Source organism: Excalfactoria chinensis, chromosome 3 (assembly GCF_039878825.1).
Source record: "Excalfactoria chinensis isolate bCotChi1 chromosome 3, bCotChi1.hap2, whole genome shotgun sequence".
In the NCBI taxonomy this organism is placed as follows: domain Eukaryota; kingdom Metazoa; phylum Chordata; class Aves; order Galliformes; family Phasianidae; genus Excalfactoria; species Excalfactoria chinensis.
In genome coordinates, this window is record NC_092827.1 from 32935841 (window position 1) to 32960240 (window position 24400).

Sequence of the window (24400 nt, forward strand, 5' to 3'; positions counted from 1 at the left end):
AGAAGAACAAGCAGCTGCAGACTCTTTCCAAGCTGTTTGTTTGCCAGACTTCTCTCTGGGCAGCCTGTGGCACAGCCAGCTGTGAGAGCAATGCAAGTAGGTGTAACAGCTCTGCCCACTCGGTGCTCAATGTTGCTCCAGAGACATGGCACAGCAGAAGCCAAGTGCATCTTGCCCGTTACTGTTGCTAATGTTATACCTTTATTTTTTAGAACAGAAAAATACAAGGAGATAGAAGGCAAGAGGGAGAAACTGGGAAGAAGATCAGCTTTAGAAAGAGACTAAGACCAAGTATGTGAAGGAATGGAAAAGACATTTGTACTAATACATAAAATACACAAAATGTCATCTGGGTGTTTATTATGTCTCTGTTGAAAAGCTAAGTTCCTGATTATTCTGTATAGATAATGAAGATCTGTTACTTCCAGAGAAGCACGTATCCCTGCTGGCCCTGGAAATTATTCCTCTTTCCTTTATGATAGCTTTTTTCTGCATCCCATCACAAGAAGCTACAGTGCCACAAAGATATGCACACATCAGTGTGTATGACAGGTACATATAATGCACATACAGACACACCTACAAAAGCATGTCGAAAATGTTTCACTGAAAGAAAAACCAGAATTGGATGCACACTTGAACTTATTCACTCAGTCATTCTCCCTTCCCTAGAGATAGACCTTTTTATTCAATATTGACTTTGTTTTCCGGTTCTGGATGACTTTGGGTCCTAAAGATATAGAAACAGGAGCTATTATTATCACTATTATTTTAACAACATTGACTCTGACAGCTTCATGAAGTTTATTGAATGAGCAATGGTTCATTTCCCATCAGACAGCATTTTCACACTTCTCCAACTTCCTCTGTGTTCAATGGTGCAGTATCTGAGGGCGTACCAAGTACTTTATAAAAGCAATAACCTTTCCCTTCTACCCTTTCGGAAAACAGATTGATTGATTATAGGAATTTTCTTCCACATCTTCTATGGGAAGAAATGACTAAGTCACATGGACAAGCTGAAGTGCAATGAAGCTTTTGCTCCTCTCCAGCTCCTATGAAAGTGGATTTCACACTGCCCAGGTCCAGCCCTGCACTCGCAAGCATCCCTGCTGACTGCATTTTGTTTTGCTGGGAGATCTTGCTGGAAGTTATCCTAGTTGAGGGGGCAACCCCCGATAGCTCAGGTTTTTGGATCACCAGAGATCACAGGCTCTATGCACAAGGCAGGAGCATCACTTGCACAGCCTGCCCTGGGCTGCTCGTTGCCAGCAGTCGCTGTGCACATACCACTGTCCTGCACGTACATCACGGGCCTTCATCATCTGAAAGGCACCGTGAAGAACCTAAGATAGCACTTTAAGTGACAGAAGCCAGCCGCAAAGATTCAAACCCAAATAACTGTGCTTTTTGCTTTGTTTGTTTGTTTGTTCATTTGTTTGTTTTCTGGACTTATGGAGAAGAACGTTGTTATTTCAGGGCCACCCCCGATGGAGCGCTATTAAGTCTGCAGAACACTCTATTAGGAAACAGGGGCTCGAGCTGGTGCAGTTTTTCTGTCAGGACTGACAAGTCAGCCAAGCAGCCACAAGCAGCTCCATTACCCCGCAGCTGACGGCCCCGGGCGGCTCCCAAGAGCCAGGCAGAGCAGGGCAGGGCTCCCGGGCGCGGCTCGCTGTGACGCCTCAGGAAGTTCCGAGCGGACGGCCATGGCAGTGTGGCTGTGCAGCGAGGCTCTTCTCTTTCTCCTGCTCGCACCGCCGCTCACGGCCCTGCAGGATATGGAGCCACCGCTGGGCTCCGGGGACGAGAGCGAGCAGGCGGAGCCGGGTGAGGCGGGGCCGCTGCACCGCTGTGGTGCGGGCGGTGCTGCTCGCCGTGCCCTGACCCCATAAGTAGCGAGGGCAACAGGCCCGGCGGGCCCTCTCCCTTGAGGCTCAGTGCCACGACCCGGTGCTGCCCGCTTCCGTGGGCTTTGGGAGCGTTTATCAGAGTATCCTGCTTGTATTCTGTGATGCAGCTTGTAATTAAAATGGTGTCTTTGCGGCGAAGATTTCTGTTCGACATGGGTTTTACAAGGCTTCCAAATGCAGAGAGGAATACAGGCTGCCTTTGCTGTGCTGGTGCTAATTGCAGCCCCCTGACAGGAATGCAAATGCAGTTCCTCAGCACGTTCTTATCTCAGCATGTGTGGGATTTACATATATAACTCCTATTTAGGCCTGTGACTAGTGGTGTCCCCCAGGGGTCTGTGCTGGGTCCAGTCTTGTTCAACATCTTCATCAACGACCTTGATGAGGGGATAGTGGCCACCCTCAGCAAGTTTGCTGATGACACGAAGCTGGGAGGATTGGCTGACACGCCTGAAGGCTGTGCAGCCATTCAGAGAGACCTGGACAGACTGGAGAGCTGGGCAGTAAGAAACCGGATGAGGTTTAACATAAGCAAGTGTAGAGTCTTGCATCTCGGTAGAAATAATTGCATACACCAGTACAGGTTGGGGGAAGACCTGCTGGAGAGGAGCTCTGCTGAGAGGGACCTGGGCGTCCTGGTGGACGACAGGTTGGCCATGAGCCAGCAGTGTGCCCTTGTAGCCAAAAAGGCCAATGGCATTCTGGGGTGCATTAAAAAGAGCGTAGCCAGCAGGTCAAGGGAGGTGATCCTCCCCCTCTACTCTGCCCTGGTGAGGCCTCATCTGGAATACTGTGTCCAGTTCTGGGCTCCCCAGTACAAAAAAGACAGGGATCTCTTGGAAAGAGTCCAGCGGAGGGCCACAAAGATGGTGAAGGGCCTGGACCATCTCCCCTACGAGGAGAGACTTAGGGAACTGGGTCTGTTTAGCCTTGAGAAAAGAAGGCTGAGAGGGGACTTGATCCAGGTTTATAAATACCTGAGGTGTGGGAGCTATAGTGGCGAGGCTGGTCTCTTTTCAGTAGTGTGTGGGGACAGGACTAGGGGCAATGGGCTGAAACTCCAGCATAGGAAGTTCCGCACGAATGTGCGCAAGAACTTCTTTACAGTGAGGGTGACGGAGCACTGGAACAGGCTGCCCAGGGAGGTGGTGGAGTCTCCTTCTCTGGAGATATTCAAGACTCGCCTGGACGCCTACCTGTGCGACGTGGTGTAGGGAGCCTGCTTTGGCAGGGGGGTTGGACTCGATGATCTCTAGAGGTCCCTTCCAACCCCTATAATTCTGTGATTCTGTGATTCTGTGATTAATGCTAATGGCAGCTATATCCACAATTATCTGTACGGAGCTGACGCTATATTTTTATCTGAACTTGATGCAACTGGAAACAGACATAGAAGTGGAAGGATGGGTAGTTATGGGAAGCTTTCTTAAAATTTTGGCTCATTTTACGTGAAAAGGTAGATAAACTTTGCACTGTAACACTGGCATGGAAGGTTCATAATATTCAGATAAAAAGTACCATCTAATCCTGAAAATGATTAGTAAATCTGATCCTGTTTCCCATAATGTTTCTTTCTGTTGTTTCTTAGATTCCATGCAATCAGAACTTGAATCACAAATCAGTACCAGCGATTTCTGACTGGCTTGTTAATTTGGAACTGATGAGCTTTTAATGCTTAGATATGTGCAGAGGTTTACTGGGAGTGTTTTTATTCTGACAGTATGGCATCTTTTTATTTAGAGCTATTGTCCATCAGTTAGTTCATCACTCTCATTCTCTGGCAGAAGAGTAATGGTTGTATGTTACGGTTATAGTGCTCCTGGAGCCAGAAGCATCCCAGAATGACACTGTGGTTGGTATCTTCCTCTATAATCAGAAGACATTTGCTTTCATTGGCAGCAAAGCCCCTCAGCCTTCTAATAGTAATACCTGAAGTTTACTGTCTCTGCTTGTTTAAAAGATTATTTTCTTCATCTTCATCTTCTTCATTATTTTCTTCATTATTCATTCTTCATTATTTTCTTCATCTTCATCTTCTTTTTTTTTCCCCACTTTGTGTCTAGATGGCAAATGACAACTTCTGTTTTCAGATACAACCCCCTGCCATGGCTACTGTCCCATTAATTTGATAGAAGCTAAGGGAAGAATGATAAGATGTCTGAGATGGGCAACTGTCTTCCGAAGAAGTGATTATTTTCTGAAGCTCGTTAGATATAGTGTTTGAGGATACCCAAGCTGTTTTACAGGTCATCTCCATTTTTATATGATTTTAAGTCTTCTGTTTTCCTTATGCTTTGACTAAGGTTGGACTCTTACTTCAGCATTCAACCGAGTAGTTAAGTTATTGTTTCAGGATTGTTGTGCGTAAGCTGGGAGACTGTTCTGATGAGCACAGTTTATATGCTGAAATAAATGTCAGAGCCATAGGGACAGTTAGAGATAACAGAAGAATAAGATTTTGATGGCTCATTTGTAATGTTAGGAAAAAAGAGTCCAGTATCAGTTTATCACTGTGGAGAATTCAACGTGCTGCTGTACTGTAAATCCTTTGCAGTGGAGGAATAAATATATTTGTATACCACTGCCTGCAAGAGAAATGAAACTGTTCCTTTCAACCTGAGAAATTTAAAGTTTTAGTCAGCGTGCGGAAAAATGTAAATGTTATCCAAAGATTTAAAAGCAAGAAGTGATATATAAACTTGCATTGCTACACAGAAGTAACATTTTGTAAACATGAATCTTGAATATAAAAAACTGAGAGACAGTGAAAGCAAATTTACATTAGTATTTGTTATCAGAAAAAAAGAAAATAATCTGAGTAGGCTGGACTGGCAATGTAGACTTGTAAAAACAGTCATAGTGACTTGTCTGTTCTCTCTGCATTTGGAAGAACTGGGAAGACCTACTGCTTATTTAATGACTAATTTCCAAAGGTGCATCACTAAGTTAGTTTCTTGATGGAACAAGCACTATATCTCAATATCCTTATAAACAAACATTCCAATTGCATGCTATTAGGAATAAAATACATAATCCAGATTTGAATCCCAGATGGAGACAAGAACCTTTTGCTTCTGTACATTCTGTGAAACCCATTCTGTAACCTTAAAGTACCGTGAAAAATGGAAGGAGCCCAATCACTGTGATTAAATATTGCCCGGTACCTAATTAAAACGCTGTACCTGGTTGACTCATCTTTGAGCTAGCTGTCTAAACCTGACCTTGAAGAGTGATGGGGAAAAAAATCGTGTGGGAGGGCTTATGTAGCCAAAAAAAACCAAACCAAACCACCAAACCAAAAACAAACAAACAAACAAAAAAACACCAAAAAACCAACAGGGAAATGAGTTGACTGAACATAATTTAATGATTTTTTTTCTTAACCCTGTTCAGGGAGGACCTATAATTTGCATAGAACCTAGACACTGCATTTTCCTGAGCATTCAGTAGGCTAATTTAACATCATAAGCTGCTTCTTAAGAAAAATACATTTTTCCCTCTTAACGAATCATCTTAAGGTTTAAATATGAATGCTATTCACGCTAGAATTTATGAACTATATTTCATACATGTCTTGTTTTTCTGGTGCAGAAATGTTGGCAAATTTCTCACGTTAACTAAAATGAAGGAATGATTTTACTGTTACTTGGGTATTTCCACCCCTGTCATTGTATTGGAGATGTAACTTTAGGCTTTGTGTTCAGGTCTGAATGCCCCTGAGCCCACAGCACTAATATTTGGAGAATGCACAGTTACATGTGGTAAGTAGCAAAGCAGATGAATAAAACATATTGTCATTTGCTTTTGGGGGAAAAAAAGTGCTAACTGTAGCAATTTAGCAGTTGTAATTTGCATGCCCTCATTCACCTCTCATTGATTTCAATTGCCAATAACTATAATTAACAAAAACAATCAGGCTGATTGTCATTAGAAGTTTAGGTCAGATCTGTTGTTTTATTAAATTCACAGCCTGCAAGCTCCTATTTTAAACCAGTTCCCTACGTTTATTGGCACATGAGCTGCCTTCCCCAAAGTAACAATTTTCGCTATTTGTGAACATCTGTGAGATGTTCAGAAGATGAAAGATCTTCTGATGCTTCTCACAGATGTCTTCCCACATACAATATTGCCAAAAAATTGCTTGCCTGCAGTAGCCTGTTCTGTATTCCACATTTATACAATTTATAAATCTTGCAACGGAGAGAAGAGGTATCATTCTGGAGTGGGAAGGGGAGAGGAAAAATGAGTCGAGCCTTAGGAAGGCATCTCTGTGTTTAGGGTGGTGATAGGAACTGCTGTGAGGTGGTAATTATACTGCTTAGGAAGCAGGCTTCAGTCAGAAATGCTATTAATTTATTATTATTATTTTTTTTTATGAACAAATTCTGCTTCTTCCGAGACCACAGAAAATAGAGTTTTTGCCTTTGTCAATCTGATGCTTTCTGGAGTGTACCTGTATATTTCTCCAGTCACTTTTTCATATTTCCAGTGATAGAACTGCCTTGGTTACCTCAGGGAAGCTACTTTGGCTATTAGGATGTTATTGTTTTAGAATATATTATTTTTGCCTCTACGTACTTTAATATTTTCTTCACAATTTCAAAGCTGGTTCTATATTTGGTGTGGCCATACCATGTATGTACTCTTAGTAATCTCACTTGCTTTGGAGCACATGTTTAGGGTACAAGAAGCTACTATTTATGTCCCATGCCTCTAGAAGACCTCTCAAATATCGCTTATCTTCGGAAAATTTCAGTTTTTTTGGCCCCTTGAAATTAATGTTTAACTCTTCTAAAGTTAGAAAGTATATAGTTTTATTAAAGAATCAAGAAACTAAAGTTCTAAAAGCAACAACAAAAGATCATCACCTCATGCCTGCTCTTCAAACTGTGTTTGTAGCCTTCATTCTAGTCTGGGCTGTTCAGTGCCTTGCATATTTGTCTGTCAAAAGGCTGGAAGATACCATATTAGTTCTTCAACTGTAAAGTGGTTTGTCTACTTCCAGTTCTTTCTCATTCCTTATGTTCATCTATCTAGCCCTGTATATTTACTGGTTTCCGAACAGACTCAACTTTCTTATTTCTTTTCCAAGTAATGGCATGGCTCAGATCCCTTGTTCTCTCTATTCGTAGTCCAGGTTTATAGAGGCATTCAAGCACAATTAAAGCATATATTAATTATATCATATCTGCCTCAAGTCTATCAGTCTCTCCATGGTCCAGTTCTTTTGGCAACTACCTCTATATTTCTCTCAGCCTCTGTTCTTCTATTGCTAAGAATTCAGTTCTCTGTGGGTCATCCATCCTGCCTCACCTGTTCTATTAATTTAGGTTTTTCCAAGGTGAATTTCATTAGGGTAATTTATTTTTACTGCATCCAAGACAGTTTTCTCTTAAGGTAACTTGGACGACTTGGTGAAGTTAAGCCTTCATTCGTTAGAGCATCTCAGTAGATTAATTTCATCAGCATTGGCAGCTGCTAAAAAGGGATGAGGAAAGGAAACATGGGAGTGAAAAAAGAAAGCTATTCAGAAAGAAGCAGCAGAGGAGAACTAAGAGAACTTGCAGATCTCATTAAGAGAGCTTTTTTTCATCAGGCCTTTGAGTGTGATACACTTCCTCGATTTTAATATTGCAGTAGATAAGACATGGCGAGATTTCTCTCTGATGAATGTGATTACAGTTAGCCCAGCACCCAGATTTTATCAAGCCATCCTTTTGGATTTTCGTATGTTTCCTATCTTATTTTTGTTAGCTCAAAAAAGCATACATGGCCCTGAAGAAAGAGGAATGCCTTTAATAAAAGTGTCAGTTCACTGCCATTTACACCTCTGTCTCGGCATCCATGAGATGATACATTCTCTGGAGTGGAGAATGATCCTCTTTTTGTGTCATTTTCAGTAAGTGGTGTTGTCTCCCTCTGTCACTTGAAGTACTGTTTCACGAGTAGCATGACATCTCTGAAAGCCATCAGTTTATATAATACACGTTTAAGGAAGGCATATGCATCATACACGCAATCTTCAAACCATTTCCCCATGTATTATTATACTGCAAGGCGGGGGTAACTCTCCTCTTTCCATTCCTGTTAGTAAACAAAATGCTTCTGGAAAAATGGCAAAACCTTTTTCTGTTTACTGGGCTTCAGCATATTATTCCTGCCTCCCCCACAAGCTATGTCATTCCAGTGAACTGTGTACACACAGTTTGGCAAAAACAATTAGAGCACTTGTTTTGAATTTGCTCATAATTGTTAAAATGAGGATGTTCCCATTGAAACCCTGATAAAGAGAGTGAACATTTTTTGCTTGCTTGAGTGCTGTGTAGGAATTTTCCTTAGCTTTACACATTTGTGGTAGCTTATCTCCCATTTTTTGCCTTCAGTGGAAACCACCACGTTGCAGGGTTCTTGGTGTTCAAGATTTGTTTTCACCAGCTTCTCATAGGAAGCCCTTTATTGCTGATCACCAGCTTCTGAGCACCTACAGGCTTCATTCTGGAGTCAGTAGTGGTATTCTTGTATCACTCACTGTAGCTACCCTTAAGGCTTCTCAGCCCCAGTCCCAGAAGGTTTCAATGCCTTCAGTTTCTGTTGACCTCGGTGGGAGTTGAAGATACTCCAGTAATCACAAAACTGGAGGCAGACTGAGTTGGCAGCCTGCACGATATTCTCTGTGCCATCTGATTTGAGCATTTAAAGGCCAGGAGCCGGAATGCTTTGATACTTAAAGTGAATTAACTGTTTTGCAGAACATACATTAGTAGCTTCATTTCAAATGCTTTTTCTGAAAGAACAGTTTTGAATTAATGTTGAATTCTTCAGACATGCGGGAAAATGATGATTCTAAGGATCAGAACTCCCTATAGCGCAGAGTCTGACAGATGTGAATGTTGCTTTGAAATTTTAGATACCAATACGGGGTAGCTTTAGCAGGCTCTCTGAGAAGATCTGTTTTGCCTAGTGTTTGGTAGATACATCATATTAACTTCTAGGATAAAGAAAGCAAGCAAGAACAGATACGAAGAAAATGAAGAAGGTACAGTGGATAATTCTTTTTCTTTTCTTTTCCCCCAAAGGGATTGGTATTCAGGAAGTTCAGTCAACAAGTGGATGCCCCGGGAAGGAAGAAAAATGTATTGTTGGTGTGAAGGAGTGCCGTGGGCCAGCGAACTGTGGATGTGAGTGGAACACTGTAATGTAGTAATCTAAAGGAAATCAGTGAATTCATGTGAAACACTCGTATTTGTTGTGAGTCTTGTGGAAGTGGAATGCAATCATTATATTCCACCCTCCAGTTACCCTGTTTAGCAACCTGGTAGTGTTTACAATCTCATTTTTAGACTGATGTGCATTTGGTTTCAAGCCCCTGTAAAACACCATTTTTCTTCTATGTGCTTAGTTCCAGATACTGCACTAAGCAAAAAAATATTTGAAGTAATTTTAAGGGAAAGGATAATTTCCAAGTAGCATTCTGTGGTTTGAAGAATTATGAGCTTGATGATCCATACAGAGATGTTTCATATAGTTGATGATGTACCTATTAAAAATCCCTCATGTAGGGGGAAGACCAATTTCTGAGAACTCTACAAACGTGATGATGTCTTGTATTTATATCTCTCCTGAAAATCGATTTAGATATGTTTGGAAGATCTTAATTCCAGGCAAGGTGAGTAATTGAACCCCACTTGGTGCAGAAAAACTGCATAATAGATGTGTTTACCACATTCTCCATGCAAAATATTAAGGCATCTGTGCTAATTATTTCCTTTGCTGTTACAATGCAAATAAGCTCTGATTTGTCACGAGCAAGTTAGTTTATATGGCCTTCCACTTTTATGCAATTTCAGTTCCCTCTTTTTGTAGGGGAGACAATAATTTTAGTTTCTTTCTTCTTACTTCAGAGAAGTTGGGCGTTGTGATTGATGAGTGAATGTATGTTATCAGGTCACAGTCGCGTTGCCCTTCCCTGTTGTTCTCATAGGATCACAGAATCATAGAATCACCAAGGTTGGAAAAGACCTAAAAGGTCATCCAGTCCAATCGTTCACCTATGACCAATAGCTCCCATTAAACCATGTCCATCAACACAACATCCAGTTGTTCCTTGAACACCCCCAGGGTCGGTGACTCCACCACCTGCCTTGGCAGTCCATTCCAGTGCCTCACCACCCTTTCTGAGAAGTAATACTTCTTAATGTCCAGCTTGAATCTCCCCTGCCGCAGCTTGAAACCATTCCCTCTGGTCCTAAACCAGGTCATGGATCAGGTTGGACCATCATGGATCAGGAGGTGCTGAAGAGATGAAAATAATTTCCCCTGACATGTTGAAAACTGTTGGAAGAAATCAAGCACTTTTCTGTGAATCTGACATGGTGTGACTCTGCTTTGCAGATGAACTTAAAAAGAGATGAACCATTATTTCTTTTTTTCTTTTATATATGGACAGCCAGCACGCATGCTTTCCGATGATTCAGCTATTGTGGTAGTACGCAGAGGTATGCGTTCAGTTACTTACCAGTGTGAAACTCGAGAAAATGGAAGTAAAATTGCCTCTGTAAAATATGCAGTGAATGCAACAACTGGTAAGCTTGTAAAGACATTTACAGTCTTCCTGTGTTATGAGCTTGTGTTTGTTTGTTGTGTGGCATTTGATTTTCAGGGGTTTGCTTATCACCAGTAACTTATAGGTGGGGGCTTGTGTGTGGCAATAACTGTCATGAAATGCAGGCCGATGAAAGACATAAAAAAGGGAATGACAGGATGGGTATGAAGGGGTTCCCTGTGGAAGAAGTGAGTATTTTTCTTTGCCTCTGTAAAAATTCAAGCTAAAGTAAGGAGATTCCACTGTTACCTACTCATTTGTTACTGCACCCAGGTTGGTTAACAGACTTCTTTTTGTCTCTTTGAGCTACATAGAACCAGCAGCACATCAGACAGTTCTGCAGATAAGTCTCCCTTCCACTTTAGTATTGAAGCTGTAAAACAACCTTTTGAGATTTTTCTTTCAGCTGCCATCTGGAATTTGCTTATGCACAATACATTTAGGGAAGTTTAACTTTGAAAAGAATATTTAATACGATGGTTCCCTATGACATCTTTCTCTCCTCCTCTGCTAGCTGGATTTTTGCTGACTCCATGAGGAAAGGTAACAGTGTGCTGATTTTTTCAAATCATGGGAGTAGCCATGTGAAAACTCCAGCTTTTTTAATCAGAGAAAGGGTAAAAGTTCTCTGTGCATTCTTTTTCCCAAGATAATATAGGTTCAGGTATTTTCTTTCCTGAAAAATCATGGCAGACTAGAATGAAGGAAATCATTTGTGAGACTTATCTCCATGTTACTCCCCTCCGTGTTTTTTGCCTCCACTCTTAATCTTCCTTTTTTTTTTTTTCTTTCCCCTTCAGCAAAATGTATCTCTCTTGAAGTTCTTTCTTCCATTGTACATTAATGAGGATTTTATTTTCTAAATCCATCTGGCATTCACAAAATGCCCAAATCTTCAGTTACATCTACTTGTTTCTTCTTCTTCTTCTTCTTTTTTTTTTTTTTTTTTAACTTCTCCAGTGTTTAGTTTCTGCCTTTCTTTTTGTACAGGAAGTTTTCTTTTTCAGACCTGAATTAGCAGAGCACATAATCTGTCTTTGGCTTAAGCATGCGAATAGTCCCCTTGATGTGAGTTGGTGAATTATCAGTAGGACAACATGCTTGCTTGTATTTAAACTCTGGTTAAGTTGTTGTGGTGAAAAGTGGTCAGATGTCTTCCTTTCACCTTGTCTTGGAAATATGAGTGACATTTCCCTTTTTCTAGTTACCAGCCACATTAAGGCAGTTCCTAAAGGACCCTGTGATACATGTCATCTGGCTTCATAGGCTTGTACACATTCAGCCTTGCGAGGTGGTCTCTGACTTGCTCTTTTCTTATGCCAGGAGGGATTCTGCTACCCCCTAACAATGGGAGCAAAATGACTTTTGGATGGTCACACATCTTGTAAGATCAGAATACTGCATTTAGTTTTCCAGTAGGATCAGGATCAGGAGAATGTTACAAAGATCGTTCTGGCAGCATCCACACGTGTGGCAAAATTCCATCTGCTTGGTTTTAGATTTTCTTAGCTGTTGTCTTCTGTTTTACAGAGTTGCTCCGCTCACTAAGAGCGTAGCTTGCTGTGTTCCAGGCTTGGAAATGGGTAGTGTTTCTTCCCACATTAAGATGCTGTTTTTTTTTCCAGCTCCTAATTAAAAGATTTTTTGAAATGAGGGCTGGGGAATTTGAGCTTTAATTTAAGCAAGACAGTTTCTCTACCTACTCCAGTCTTTCTGTTCAGAGAACACCTTTTTCTGTTCCATTATCTAATTTCCAAGATGAAATGTAAAGAAGGGTAGAATCACAAACTCAGCACCAGAAATAAGACAAAATCTTATTTTTCACATATAGAACTGAACTGGCTTCCTCCCCCCCCGTCCCTCCCCGTCCCTCCCCATAGCATCATAAACTGGTCCAAAAGATTTCTAGTCAGCATAAGATGGACAGGTGTGATGGGTTGCCTTTGGTTGGCTGCCAGACCCTGCTGAGCTGCTCTCCCACTCCCCCTTCTCAACTGAACAGGGGGTAGAAAATAAGATGGAAAACTCATGGGTCAAGATAAGGACAGAGAGATCACTTACTAGGTATAGTCACAGGCAAAACAGACTCGGGGAAAATTCATTTAATGTACTGCCAGTTAAAATAGGGTTGGTTGGTGAGGAACAGAGACAAAAACTATGACACCTTCCCTCCTGCTTCATTTTGCCCAGGCTCAGCTTCACTCTTTCATTCCTAACTCTTTCCTAACTCTGAACAGTGCAGGTAGGTGGGGAATGGGAGGCTGTAGTCAGTCTATAACAGTTTCTCTTTTCCACTCTTTCCTCCTACTGCTTTCCTCCTATGAGTTCTCCATGGGCCATGGTCCTCAGGATAAACCTGGTCCAACATGAACTCTGTGTGGATCATATTTCCTTAAGGGAATCTCCACCTGCTCCAGCATGGGTTCCTTCACAGACTGCAGCGTGGAGATCCCCTCCAGTGTGGTCTCCCATGGGCTGCAAGGTAATTTCTGCTCCATTGCCTTGAGCACCTCCTCCCTGTCCTGCTCTGAGCTTGACATCCCATGTATTACTTCCTAAATGACTCTTTCCTCCAACTGAGAGGCATCTGAGGTCACTTAGATGCACAAACTTTAGTCTGTGTTTTGTCTTTCTCATCATCTATATCCCTCCCTGTGCTATTCCATAGGGATACATCCCTTTGCAGTAGTGCCAGAACTGCAGGATGGAGCTAAGGAAGCAGAGCCGCACTTGTTTAGTGGCAGTCACTTCTTGACACTTTTCTGGAGAGAAAACCTTGAAGTGGTCAACAGAGCTAAAAGTAACCAAGGCAGCCAATAAGGGGCAAATGTATTTGTTTTGATCTCCAGTTCTGTTGTTCTATCTGTGTGCAAAACAGTGGCCAGATTTGGAAATACCATCTAAGAACCTGACATCAAAGACAACATTTGAAAATATGTGATGTGACACTCAGATTTTCACACGTGAGGTGGGAGGATGGGAGGGCATGCTGCAGAAGGACTAGTAAGGCCTTACATGAATTTGACTATATATGGCATGTGGCAAAACACTGCATGAGTTAATTTTAATGCTATACACAAAGAACTTCCATGTGTCCTTTATCTCTGATCGCTGTGCTTCTCAGCGACCTTTTGTTGAACAATGATAATGACCTTTTTGTGTGAGGGAGTGGTTTTTAGTAATTTGTCTTCTTGGGTTTTTTTTGGGTTTTGTTTTTTGTGCTTTTTCATAACCATTCACTCTGGTGTCTCTGTCTTTTATAGCAATGGAAACATAACACAACAAAGAAGTATTTTATCATCAAAAATTATTGAGATCTCTCCAAGGAAAATCTCAACTTTTAATAGCTGACATTTCTCTGTGTCCTTCTTAGTAAATCATTACACTGAAGTACAGTAGAGGGTCTTGTTTCACACTCCCACCCATTATGTTGTTGGGTGTTTTGTGAAGACTTTGGGACTGGAAGACAGTTTGTTCAAAATTACTAATAATAGTGCTGTGAGGAGGGAGGACTTTGCAAGGGAGGAGTGTGAGAGCAGGGAACAATCCTCATCACCATGCTCTGTGAATAGTGTCAGCCTCCTGAGATCCCAGCTATGCCCCAGCTCCACGCATTTCACGGGTGGAAGAGCATGTTGGGCTGTGTGCGTAGTGCCCCTTCTGTGGAGAAGATGGAGGCAATAGTGCTTTGTGTCTCAGAGGCCATTACAGCTCCCACTTAGCTACAGTTTGTTTCTTGCTGATGACTTCAGTTCCAGAGCTTCCTTTAAAGGCAGAATTCATGTCTCTGTACTGCGTCACTGCTCAAGTGAATTATCAGCATTGCCATGATGTCCTTGTATTTGCACAGAAAAGGAATGAGCGATCCCAGTGCAAAGTGTAACAACATGGATCTCCTCTGTGTGTGTGTGTGTGCAATCCTGTTCTCACATTTGCATATATCTGTGGATTTTTAATATGTATTAAAAATTAGGAATAATAAATATAAGGAATAATTAAAAAACAAACAACAACAACAACAAACACCTGTGCATCACCATTGTATTAAGGGAAAGAACAGTGTGCAGAGGCAGAAAATCTCATTGCCTCTGGATCTGGAAACTGGTGGAAAGAACTCTCAGTGGCTACTGGACATATAAACAATTGCTTGAGCAAATGCTTATAGAAGGAACATTGCTGTGCAGACAACATTATCATAGATCATTATCATAGATTTATGCCCCTGTTCCCTACTTAGAAGTTCAAGGATATGAGAGCCATGAGAAGCCTGACTGGATGAGATGAAGATGAGACAAAGAACTCATTGAGTACCTCAGCTTTCTCCCTGTCTCAGGAGGCTACCCCTCCCCTTCCATTTATCAGAGGGGAAACACACTCAGTTGCGTGTCTGTTCTGCACAGTGTACCTTAAGAATCCCTTCTTGTTGCTTTTGACATTGTTCTCCAAGCTCAGTTCCATCTGCACCTTGGCTTTCCTGATCCCATCCTTGCACATCTAGGCAGCATCCTTATTTTCTTCCCAACCCACTTCATCCCCACTGCTTATACTTTTCCTTTTCTTTCCTTCAGCCCGACCTGCTGGAAAGAAACTCATCTTCATAGTTGAGATCCAGTTATAGTGCCTACAATTTAAGTGCAGTAATCCACCCTTGCATTTCATTTAAGTACATTCCTTTTTTAATCATGGTAAATGTAGGTAACCAACAGGTGTATTGAGAATCTCAAACTTTCTGTTTTGTTAGAAAATTCTGAAAAATGCAGTAGCAGGAGACAATCTGACTGTTTGATTGATTAGGAATTGGCTGGCTGGCTGCAGCCAAAAGGTTGCGATCAATGGTTCTGTGTCAGGGTGGAGGCTGGTCAGAAGTGATGCCCTTCAGGGGTTGGCCTTGGGACCCATGCTGTTCAACTTCTTCATCAATGATCAGGGGCTTGATACTGCTCCTGATGTGGAAGTTCTTGTTCATCATAAAACAGCTTCTTGGGAAGCTGCTTTTCTGTTTTTTTTCCTGCTTGCATTTTAAATTTGTGTATACTTGTAAGGAAATCCCTTTGTACTATCAGATTGTCTCTAGGGCAGTTTTAGATCTTGACTACTGGAAGAACTTCTTGCCTAGGAAGAAAACTTGAGTAGATCAGCTGTGGATACAGAAGGCTTTTTAGCAGGTTCCTGTTACAGCCTGTAAAATGAGGTATTCTTAGATGTCTAAATTCACATCTTGTCAATGATGACATATGACAAAGAAAAAAATATTGCATTAATGAAATTACAAAATCAAAGACAGATAGTTTTTATTAATGTCCGTTCCCCATATTGACACGTGATTCTGGAAAGACAGTTCAGTCAGTGAAGTGAATTAGTCTGAAAGCAATTAACTCTGCATTGTCTGAAAAGCTGGTATTCAGATATTCTATGTATGACATTCACAGCTTGTTCACCATGATCCCCGTCTTGTATCTCACAGAAAGATCAGAAGAATCCTATAGATGAGCTGTGTGTATTGGTTTTAAATGTACAGATGGAAACAAAATGTACAGAAGGTATACAAGTGAATAAGTAAAGGAAAAACTCACCAATGGTGGTGCCTTGACTGAAGCAGCTGAGGCAGTCCTCCCTGGTGAGCGATCTCCAAGAGATACTGCTCCAGTGGGAGTCAGCCCTTAAATGAGGTCTCAGAGGGGATGGAGTCAAGCTCCACCCCTCCCGGGAGCACAGCTACATCACTCTCACCTGTGCTCCCACAGCTGACCCCATACTTGCCTCAGCTGATTAATCAGAGGTTCAGGCTGTGATTACCAATCTCCCATACACTCCACCCCTTCACAGCGTGAACCAATGATTAGGTGAGTTTTCCCTTATCACAGAGACCCAACGCGACGCTGATACAATTTCCCGTCGCACCGAATGCTGATGTTATTCAAATGATGATTGGATGGGTATTCACGATCTTCCGTGGGCCAGTGCTTGATAGATGTTACTGGAGACAAGCCATCTCGAGGTGCAGGTCCATTTGCGTTTCATCAGTCCACACAAATTGTTCTCTGATGGTCCTAGAGGCTTAGAATCTTAGGGAGAGTAATACAGATGTTTCAAGGGTACCAGGAGAGGAAGGTCTGCCCTCCAGGGCAAGATACAGGCCGTATTCTTGTCTTGGGTCAATACTTCTGCTCGCACCGGATTATGTCCCGGCCTCCGATACCATACTCTCTGGCCAGATATCTGTGGCTGTATAACTATATCTGGCACCAGAGGAGGAGTCCTGATCTGCCATAGGGACATGATGGGTGTCCCTTTAGCAATAAAGACCGGAGTATTGACCACGATGTCAGTAGGCCATGTACCTATCACCGAGGGGGTAACTGAACCTCCCACCTCCAATAGTCTCCCCCAAGGTGCAAGTAGGCCACACCACTTGGGTCCTACTTGCACCTTCCAGGGCCAATTTATCTTATGGATTCCTGGTTTTAGATTCTCAGGGGCAGGGAGCAGAAGATTATTGTCATTACCAACCTGCGGTTTTACCTCATTATCAGCACCTGTAATTTGAATCCTAAGAGGGGAGGCCCATATAGTGTGTAACATTTTCAGAGCACTGGGTCTGCCATCCCGAGGTCTTTCGTTCAAGTCCCGCAGGGTTTCGTATAATCTTTTTGTCCACCCCTGCAGGGACTGGGAGTCTGTCTTCAGGGCAGCCTTAAGAATACCATTGTAGCGTTCAATAAGGCCTGCCCCTGTTGGATTATATGGCAGATGGAATCGCCATTCAATGTTGTTCTCTTCTGCCCAGCGCTGTATCATCGCTCCAGTAAAGTGAGTCCCTTGGTCGCTCTCGATGACTTGAGGTGTCCCATATGCAGACATCAGTTTAGTGAGTGCCTTAATTGTATATGCTTGATTTGCCTTTGGTACGGGATAGGCTTGCAGCAGTCCACTTACAGTATCAACGCAGGTCAGGGCATATCTCGCCCCCTCAGACCGAGGGAGGGGCCCAATGTAATCAACCTGCCATCTCTGAAGAGGACTATATCCTCTAGCAATGTGGGATGTTGTTTCAGGCAACGGTCTTGGTCTCATCTTCGAGCAAGCGTCACAGTCCTGACATGCTTGGACAATATCAGATAGCTGTACAGGCAGCCCCCATGCTTTAGCAGCTGCCCACATTATTTTTTGTCCAGCATGCCGTAGCTTCTGATGTAACCATCGGGCAATATTTTCGGATTGTGAATTCCCAATCCATCGAACTCGGGCCAGTGTGTCCGCTTCATCGTTTCCTGGTGACTGCAGGGGTTGATGACCAGAGACATGGTAGACACATACCGTCCTGTGTTTGACTGTATTCCAAATGTCTACCCACATGTCTTTCCCCCAGATCGGTCGGGCGTGGATAGTCCATTCCTGGGTAGCCCACTGCGTAATCCACAGAGTAAGCCCCCGGTACACGGCCCAACTATCCGTACAGATGTTCAGGATGCCATCACCAGGTTCTTTAGTTATAACCATCCACACGGCTCGTAATTCTGCCCATTGGCTGCTCTGACCATCCCCCTCATCAAACCAGATTGTCTCAGTAGAGGGATGGTATGCTATAGCTCGCCACTTGCTCGGGTTGCCTCTGCTGGACCCATCCGTATACCAGGCATCTTCAGGAATAGGATATCTTCCTTCCTGAACAGGGCTCTTCTCTGGTGGAGCGACCATTGGTTCTTTCGGCGTATCACTGCGATATGTCACTGGGCCTAGGATCTTCTGTAATTCCTCCTTGAGTGGAGACGAAGACAGGCTGCTTCTTTGACTTAGATAGGCAACCCATCGTGCTACCGTCTGTGCTTGGGCCACCCCTGTCTTAGGAAGGTGAGTTAGATCTCTTACCCACCCCTGGATCGGTAATGTAGTTTTAACTATAACCTCTGCTGTTTGCGTTATTGGTTCTACCGCTTGTAACGCTGAATAGGCAGCCAATAACTGTTTTTCAATCATGCTGTATCTTTCTTCTGCTCCGTGCCAAACCTGAGACCAGAATCCAATGGGGGTTCGAACAGAACTCTGGCGTTGCCACAGGCCCCAGCCAAAACCATCCTGGGTAACATGAACGTCTAGTTCAGCTGGGAGGGTCGGATCAAATATACCCAATGCCTGGGCTTGTTTAACTGCCAGCTTTGCCTGTTGGAAAGCATCTTGTTCTACCTTCCCCCAGTTCCACGATTGACCCTTCTTGGTAAGCTTATACAATGGCCTCAACAACTGAGCTAAGTGAGGTATAAAGGAGCGCCAATACCCCAATATACCTAAGAACTCTTGTAGCTGTTTCGATGTTGTAGGGACTGGGAACGCTTGGACTTTATCCACTACTGCACTGGGTAGTACTTTGGTTTTTCCGGACCAAATTACTCCCAGGAATTTTACAGATAGCCCCGGACCTTGCACCTTCTGTGGGTTTATAGCCCACCCTCTCTTCTGCAGATAAGCTATCAATAAATCTGCTGCTTGTCTCACCGCCTCTAATGAATCGGATGTTAACAGGAGGTCATCAATATAATGATATAAATTTACATTATGTGGCTTCTGCCACTTAGCCAGATCACGCGCCACCAAATTATGACAAAAAGTAGGTGAATGCACGTACCCTTGCGGCAGAACCTGAAAAGTCCACTGCCTGCCTTCCCATGTGAATGCAAACTGGTCTTGTGATTCTTCACTAATTGGAATACTGAAGAATGCATTCGCTAAGTCTAGGACACAGTGATACGTTTTAATTTCTCTACTTAGTGTGTCCATTAGGGAGGCAATATTGGGTACGGCTGCATGAACGGGCGGCGTGACCTTATTTAATTCCCTGTAATCCACTGTCATCCTCCATGTTCCATCCGATTTTCGCACTGGCCATATTGGGGAGTTGTACGGGCTATGTGCAGGCCTTATAATACCCACTCTTTCTAATTCCTGCACTGTTTTTGTTATTTCATCCTGCCCACCTGGGAGTCTGTATTGTTTTACATTAGTAATCCGACGTGGCTTGGGCAGACAAATAGGCTCATGTTTTGCATGGCCTCTCAATATTGTCTGAATTGCCCGGATACTAATGCATCTCTGCCGCAACCGGAACTCTCCCACTGTTGTGTGGAGAGCCAGACCCCACAAGATATCAATTCCCAATATGTACTCCGGAATTGGAGCAATAGATACCTTGTACTCCCGTGGTGGGAGGCGCCCGACCCCCAATTTTACCCAAGTTTGGGTGACTGGAACGGTCTGTCCCCCAAAGCCTCCAATCATTACTTTGTTCCCTCTGAATTTTGTTGGGTCTCCATATATTATAGATGTTTCCGCCCCAGTATCAACGAGGGCCATAACCTTCTGCACATTCTCTCGGGACCAATATATTGTCAATTCCACATAGGGCCTCCGGTCCCGTCTAGAGGCCCTAGGGTGACTGACGTCCCTCATCACGCCATAAACTGGGCCAGATTCAGGTCTTTTACCTCTGATGCCTCTGGTACTATGACCCGAGGCACCTGAGGTGGCCTCTTTTTCCTATTTGGCACGACAAAGTCTTCTAGATTCCAAACTGTTGTTGGTCGTCGTTCTATAAGCCTTATCCCCGGTCTTTTGGGGCGGTTTTGAAATTTTTGTTCATCCTTCAGCTGTTTCCACAACTGAAGCAGAACGTGATTGGGCTGCCCATCAATTTTGGCAAATTGAACACCTGCTCGGAGTAGATCATTAAACATTTGTTTTCGGGACACCCTAATGGGTCCCGCCCGAGGGGTTCGTGGAGCCGATCTCCTGGCTCGGGTTATTGGAAAAACTTCAGAATCTTCAATTACTCTAATATTGCGCTTGGTTCTCAGGCGCTCAGTTTCTCCCAGGTCCGCTACTAATTGGGCAGCATGCTGGACTGCTGCCTCTGCGGCCACTAAAGGATTCAATATAGAAACCAATGTTCCATACATATGTGAGGGAGCCTGCTGTAAGATTAGGTCCCTCATTCCCGCGGAAAACTTCACCATGTCCGGACTAACAGATACATCTTCATAGACAGCCTCTCGCATGCCTAGTTCCCGGATATAATTTTGTAGGTCTTCCATAGAAGACCACATTCCTGTATGTATTGGCATATCTGTTTTATTTGACCATACCATACGGCAGGCAGCCATTATCCAATCTACGATTGAATGATTCTCTTCAGGGAACTGGGACCCTGAGTACAATCTCTGCCTTAGGGCAGGATGGACTGTTATAGTTGCTAGTTTAGATACCTCGGAGCCGCTAACTATTACACTTTCTGCTCCCGAGTCCCATAATCGTAACAGCCAGGCTGGGACACTTTCCCTCGGTCTTTGCCTGAAGCGCTGTACTAGATCCATAAGTTCGGTGGGTGTGTATGGACGTGCTGTTACGTGTAAATAGGAGTCAGCAGGGGTCCATTGATCAGGAGGCACCCCTGCTGGTCGCTCCTGGACTTTTTTTGTTTTTTGAGTTACCATAGGACGGACTTCTAATAAGTCCGTCTTAAGTGGCTCTTCTAGGTCAGATTTAGTGACCTTAGTTTGATCCGATGTTTCAGGATCCCTACTATCATCCATCGTAATATATCTAATTTGGGGGGTGTTTGAAAAAAATGATGAATTTTTCCCCGTTAATAGATTAATTTCGCCTTCCAATTTTTCAATGCGGGCTTTTAATAATTGATTTTCATGTTCAATCTTATTTGATTTAACCTCTGCCTGATTTAAAGCATTCAATAAAGGCCAAGCAGCCATGGATGCAGCCATTTGCCTTTCTTTGGTTGTCAAAATATCTTTTTGCAACCCCTGAAAGTATTCAGTTAGATGGTAAGGGGACATATTGCCCGTTACCCGTAAGGGCCCCCATTGTTCGATAATCGTCGCTAATTGAAAATATGGGGACGCCTCAAACCCTGGTATTTGTCCAGGGAGGATTTTCCCTAAGGGGGTGATCTTCTCCCCCTTAAACCAGCTAAACACATTCCACAGGAAAGACATTTTTTTTTCCGATATTTGCAGGCTCCTGGCTGGCTCGCCAAATGTATTGGTTTTAAATGTACAGATGGAAACAAAATGTACAGAAGGTATACAAGTGAATAAGTAAAGGAAAAACTCACCAATGGTGGTGCCTTGACTGAAGCAGCTGAGGCAGTCCTCCCTGGTGAGCAATCTCCAAGAGATACTGCTCCAGTGGGAGTCAGCCCTTAAATGAGGTCTCAGAGGGGATGGAGTCAAGCTCCACCCCTCCCGGGAGCACAGCTACATCACTCTCACCTGTGCTCCCACAGCTGACCCCATACTTGCCTCAGCTGATTAATCAGAGGTTCAGGCTGTGATTACCAATCTCCCATACACTGTGGTTTATGAGTACCAAAAGATTCTGTGATGCAGGAGAATGAAACTCAAATGATGTGATGAAAAAATTGTTTAGATACTGCAGTGAAGACAATGGCCCAAGACCTTATGCAGACATAGAAATGCAGTAGAAACAGAAATGATTTTCCTGCAGTCCTTCTGCTACAGAGAATATGTGGCAGTTTGAATAGTTCTGTATAGCAATGAACAATGAGATATCACGTTATAGTTTTAGAAACTCATATCAGAGAAAATAAACGAAAAATTAAAGTTGGCCTGTCTACTGTTATCAAAGCTGGAGAGATCTGGAAAGATTTGTCATAGTTCATTGGTTTGGTTGAATGTGGCTGAACAAAGAAGTTCAATTACATTTCAGAACATGGTGACCAGGTTTGATTTCCAGGGTCAAAAAAATAGATGGGGGCAATTGGTTGGTCATCTTCAGCAATTTCCACTTTTCCTGATTTGTTTGTTGGAATCATCTTCCAATTGTTATCTCTGGTCTTTGATTAAAAGCTAAAGCAGTGGTAGGGACCTCAATTTCCTTAGAAATATTCCAAGGCTGAACAGTATACAGCACTACAGAGTATATTTTTTATTTGAAATCTTTTCTGCATTTTTCAGTTCTTATCTTCATGGAGCTGCTCCTTGCTATTTGTTTCTGAGCCATGCAAAGCAACTCCTTTCCAGTCATTCTTAACACATACCAAAATATATATGTTTCCCTCTCTTTAATTTTTTTCATTGTTAGTGTTTAGGAGGTAGTATTCTGACAGCTGTCCTGCTGTGACTGTCACTGAGCTTATTAACTTGTGTATATGCCTGCAGTTCAGTCCCATATGTGCTCTCGAGTAGATTACACAGGAAACCATCCAGGTGGATTTTGTATATCTCCAGAGAAAGAGACTCTGCAGCATCTTTGAGCAGCCCACTACTCTGTCACCCTCAAAGTTAAAGCAGTTTTTCCTCATGCTTGTGTGGAATTTCTTGTGTTCCAGTTTGTGCCTATTGCCCCTTGTCCTGATGGTGAGCATCACTGAAAAGAGCCTGGCCCCACCAGCTTAACTCCCACCCTCTAGATACTTACAAGCATTAATAAGATCCACTCTCTGTCTTCTCCCACGTCCCGTTCCAAATACCTTGATCTCTGTTTCTTTGCGGCTGCTTTGGTTAGGTCTGCCTTTGCAAAGAAAGCATAGAATGTTACTGTTCTGGCATTGTAAAGGCATGAGGGTCATGAAAGACATCAGGATGAAATAATGAAGTACCATTCCTTCTCACTGTTGTTCATACTAAATGCTGGATTCTTTTGATAATTTGAACATGATAATGACTATATATTTATTTTTCTTCAGGACTGAAAATAAAAAAAGCAAAGGGAAACGTAAAAGAACATGATCCAAGGAGAGGAAGGGCAGATGCCATTCTGATCTTTAGTGTGGTTACTGCAGTCCTTTTGACCATTGTTGTGATCATCATCGTAATCCTTATAATTCTTCACTGGTAGGTGGACAACATACAATGTCACTTATGTGTTGCTTGATCAAAATATGATATTATTGGTGATTAAAATGACCTGGGATGAACTGTTTCAAGTTTCTATGCAATTTAACATTTGTACTGCCAATAGCAGATGGGAGGGGGACAATTCAAAGCAATTTATGTAAACCTACTTAATTGTGTGGGGTTTTTGTTGTTGTTGTTTTTCTATTTCAGGGTTCTTGTCAAAGCTGGTTTGGAATCAAAATATGGTCAAGGTGATAAATACAAAAAGCTGACTGACAGAAGTTCAGTGAATACCCTGGAATAAGTAGGCTCCCACTCAGAGTCAGTGTTGGATTTCAAGGTGTTGGAGTTCTGCGCCTGCATCTACTGTGATCTCACTAACTTCATTAGCCACAATACAAGAAGTGCCACAAGACCTTCCAGCACTTGCTGAATGAACAGATTTAATTAAAAAAAAAGAAAAAAAGAAAAAAAACATATTTATTTGTTTTTTTAAAACGGTCAGATTACACAGAAGCAATATATAAAGAATATATATATTAAAAAAAAAAAAAAAGAAAAAAAAAAGACAGGATTACTGTTTACAGCTTATTCACTGTCTTAAATTACTATTTTAACTGTTTTAATCCTATTTTAAGGTGTATGTCCCACCACTGATTTGGAGAATTAAAGCCAAATTTTGGGGAGGAGATTAAAAAGAATATATTCAACATCTCTTACATTGATGGCAGTGTTATTCTAGACTATATGAAAATAAGCATACAGTCTAGGTAAAAACTAGGCAAAAACAAAGTGTTCATCTCTCTGATGATCTTCAACCACAGACCCTCATCTATGATCACTCTAATCACTGTAATCACATTTCTAAATGTATGGAAGGGTGTGTAATGGTAGGGTAGGTTGATGAAATTTGCTTTTTAAGCTTCATTAACTTTTTACCTTCACACTTGCACATACAATCATTTCTGCCATCAAGGGGACCGAAACGTGTGAACAGAACTGTATCCTAGTTCAGGCCA

At 42.5% G+C, this 24400-nt stretch overlaps 1 protein-coding gene across 1 annotated transcript; it reads left to right on the forward strand.

Annotated features, from left to right (window-relative positions):
* The first annotated feature begins 1709 nt into the window (after positions 1-1709).
* SPACA1 (sperm acrosome associated 1) lies at positions 1710-23685 on the forward strand. The gene is made up of 7 exons (XM_072333857.1): positions 1710-1830; positions 5618-5674; positions 8990-9091; positions 9473-9579; positions 10360-10495; positions 23231-23378; positions 23592-23685. Exons 1-7 carry the CDS (start codon positions 1710-1712, stop codon positions 23683-23685), a joined length of 765 nt encoding a protein of 254 aa, XP_072189958.1.
* Positions 23686-24400: the final 715 nt, after the last annotated feature.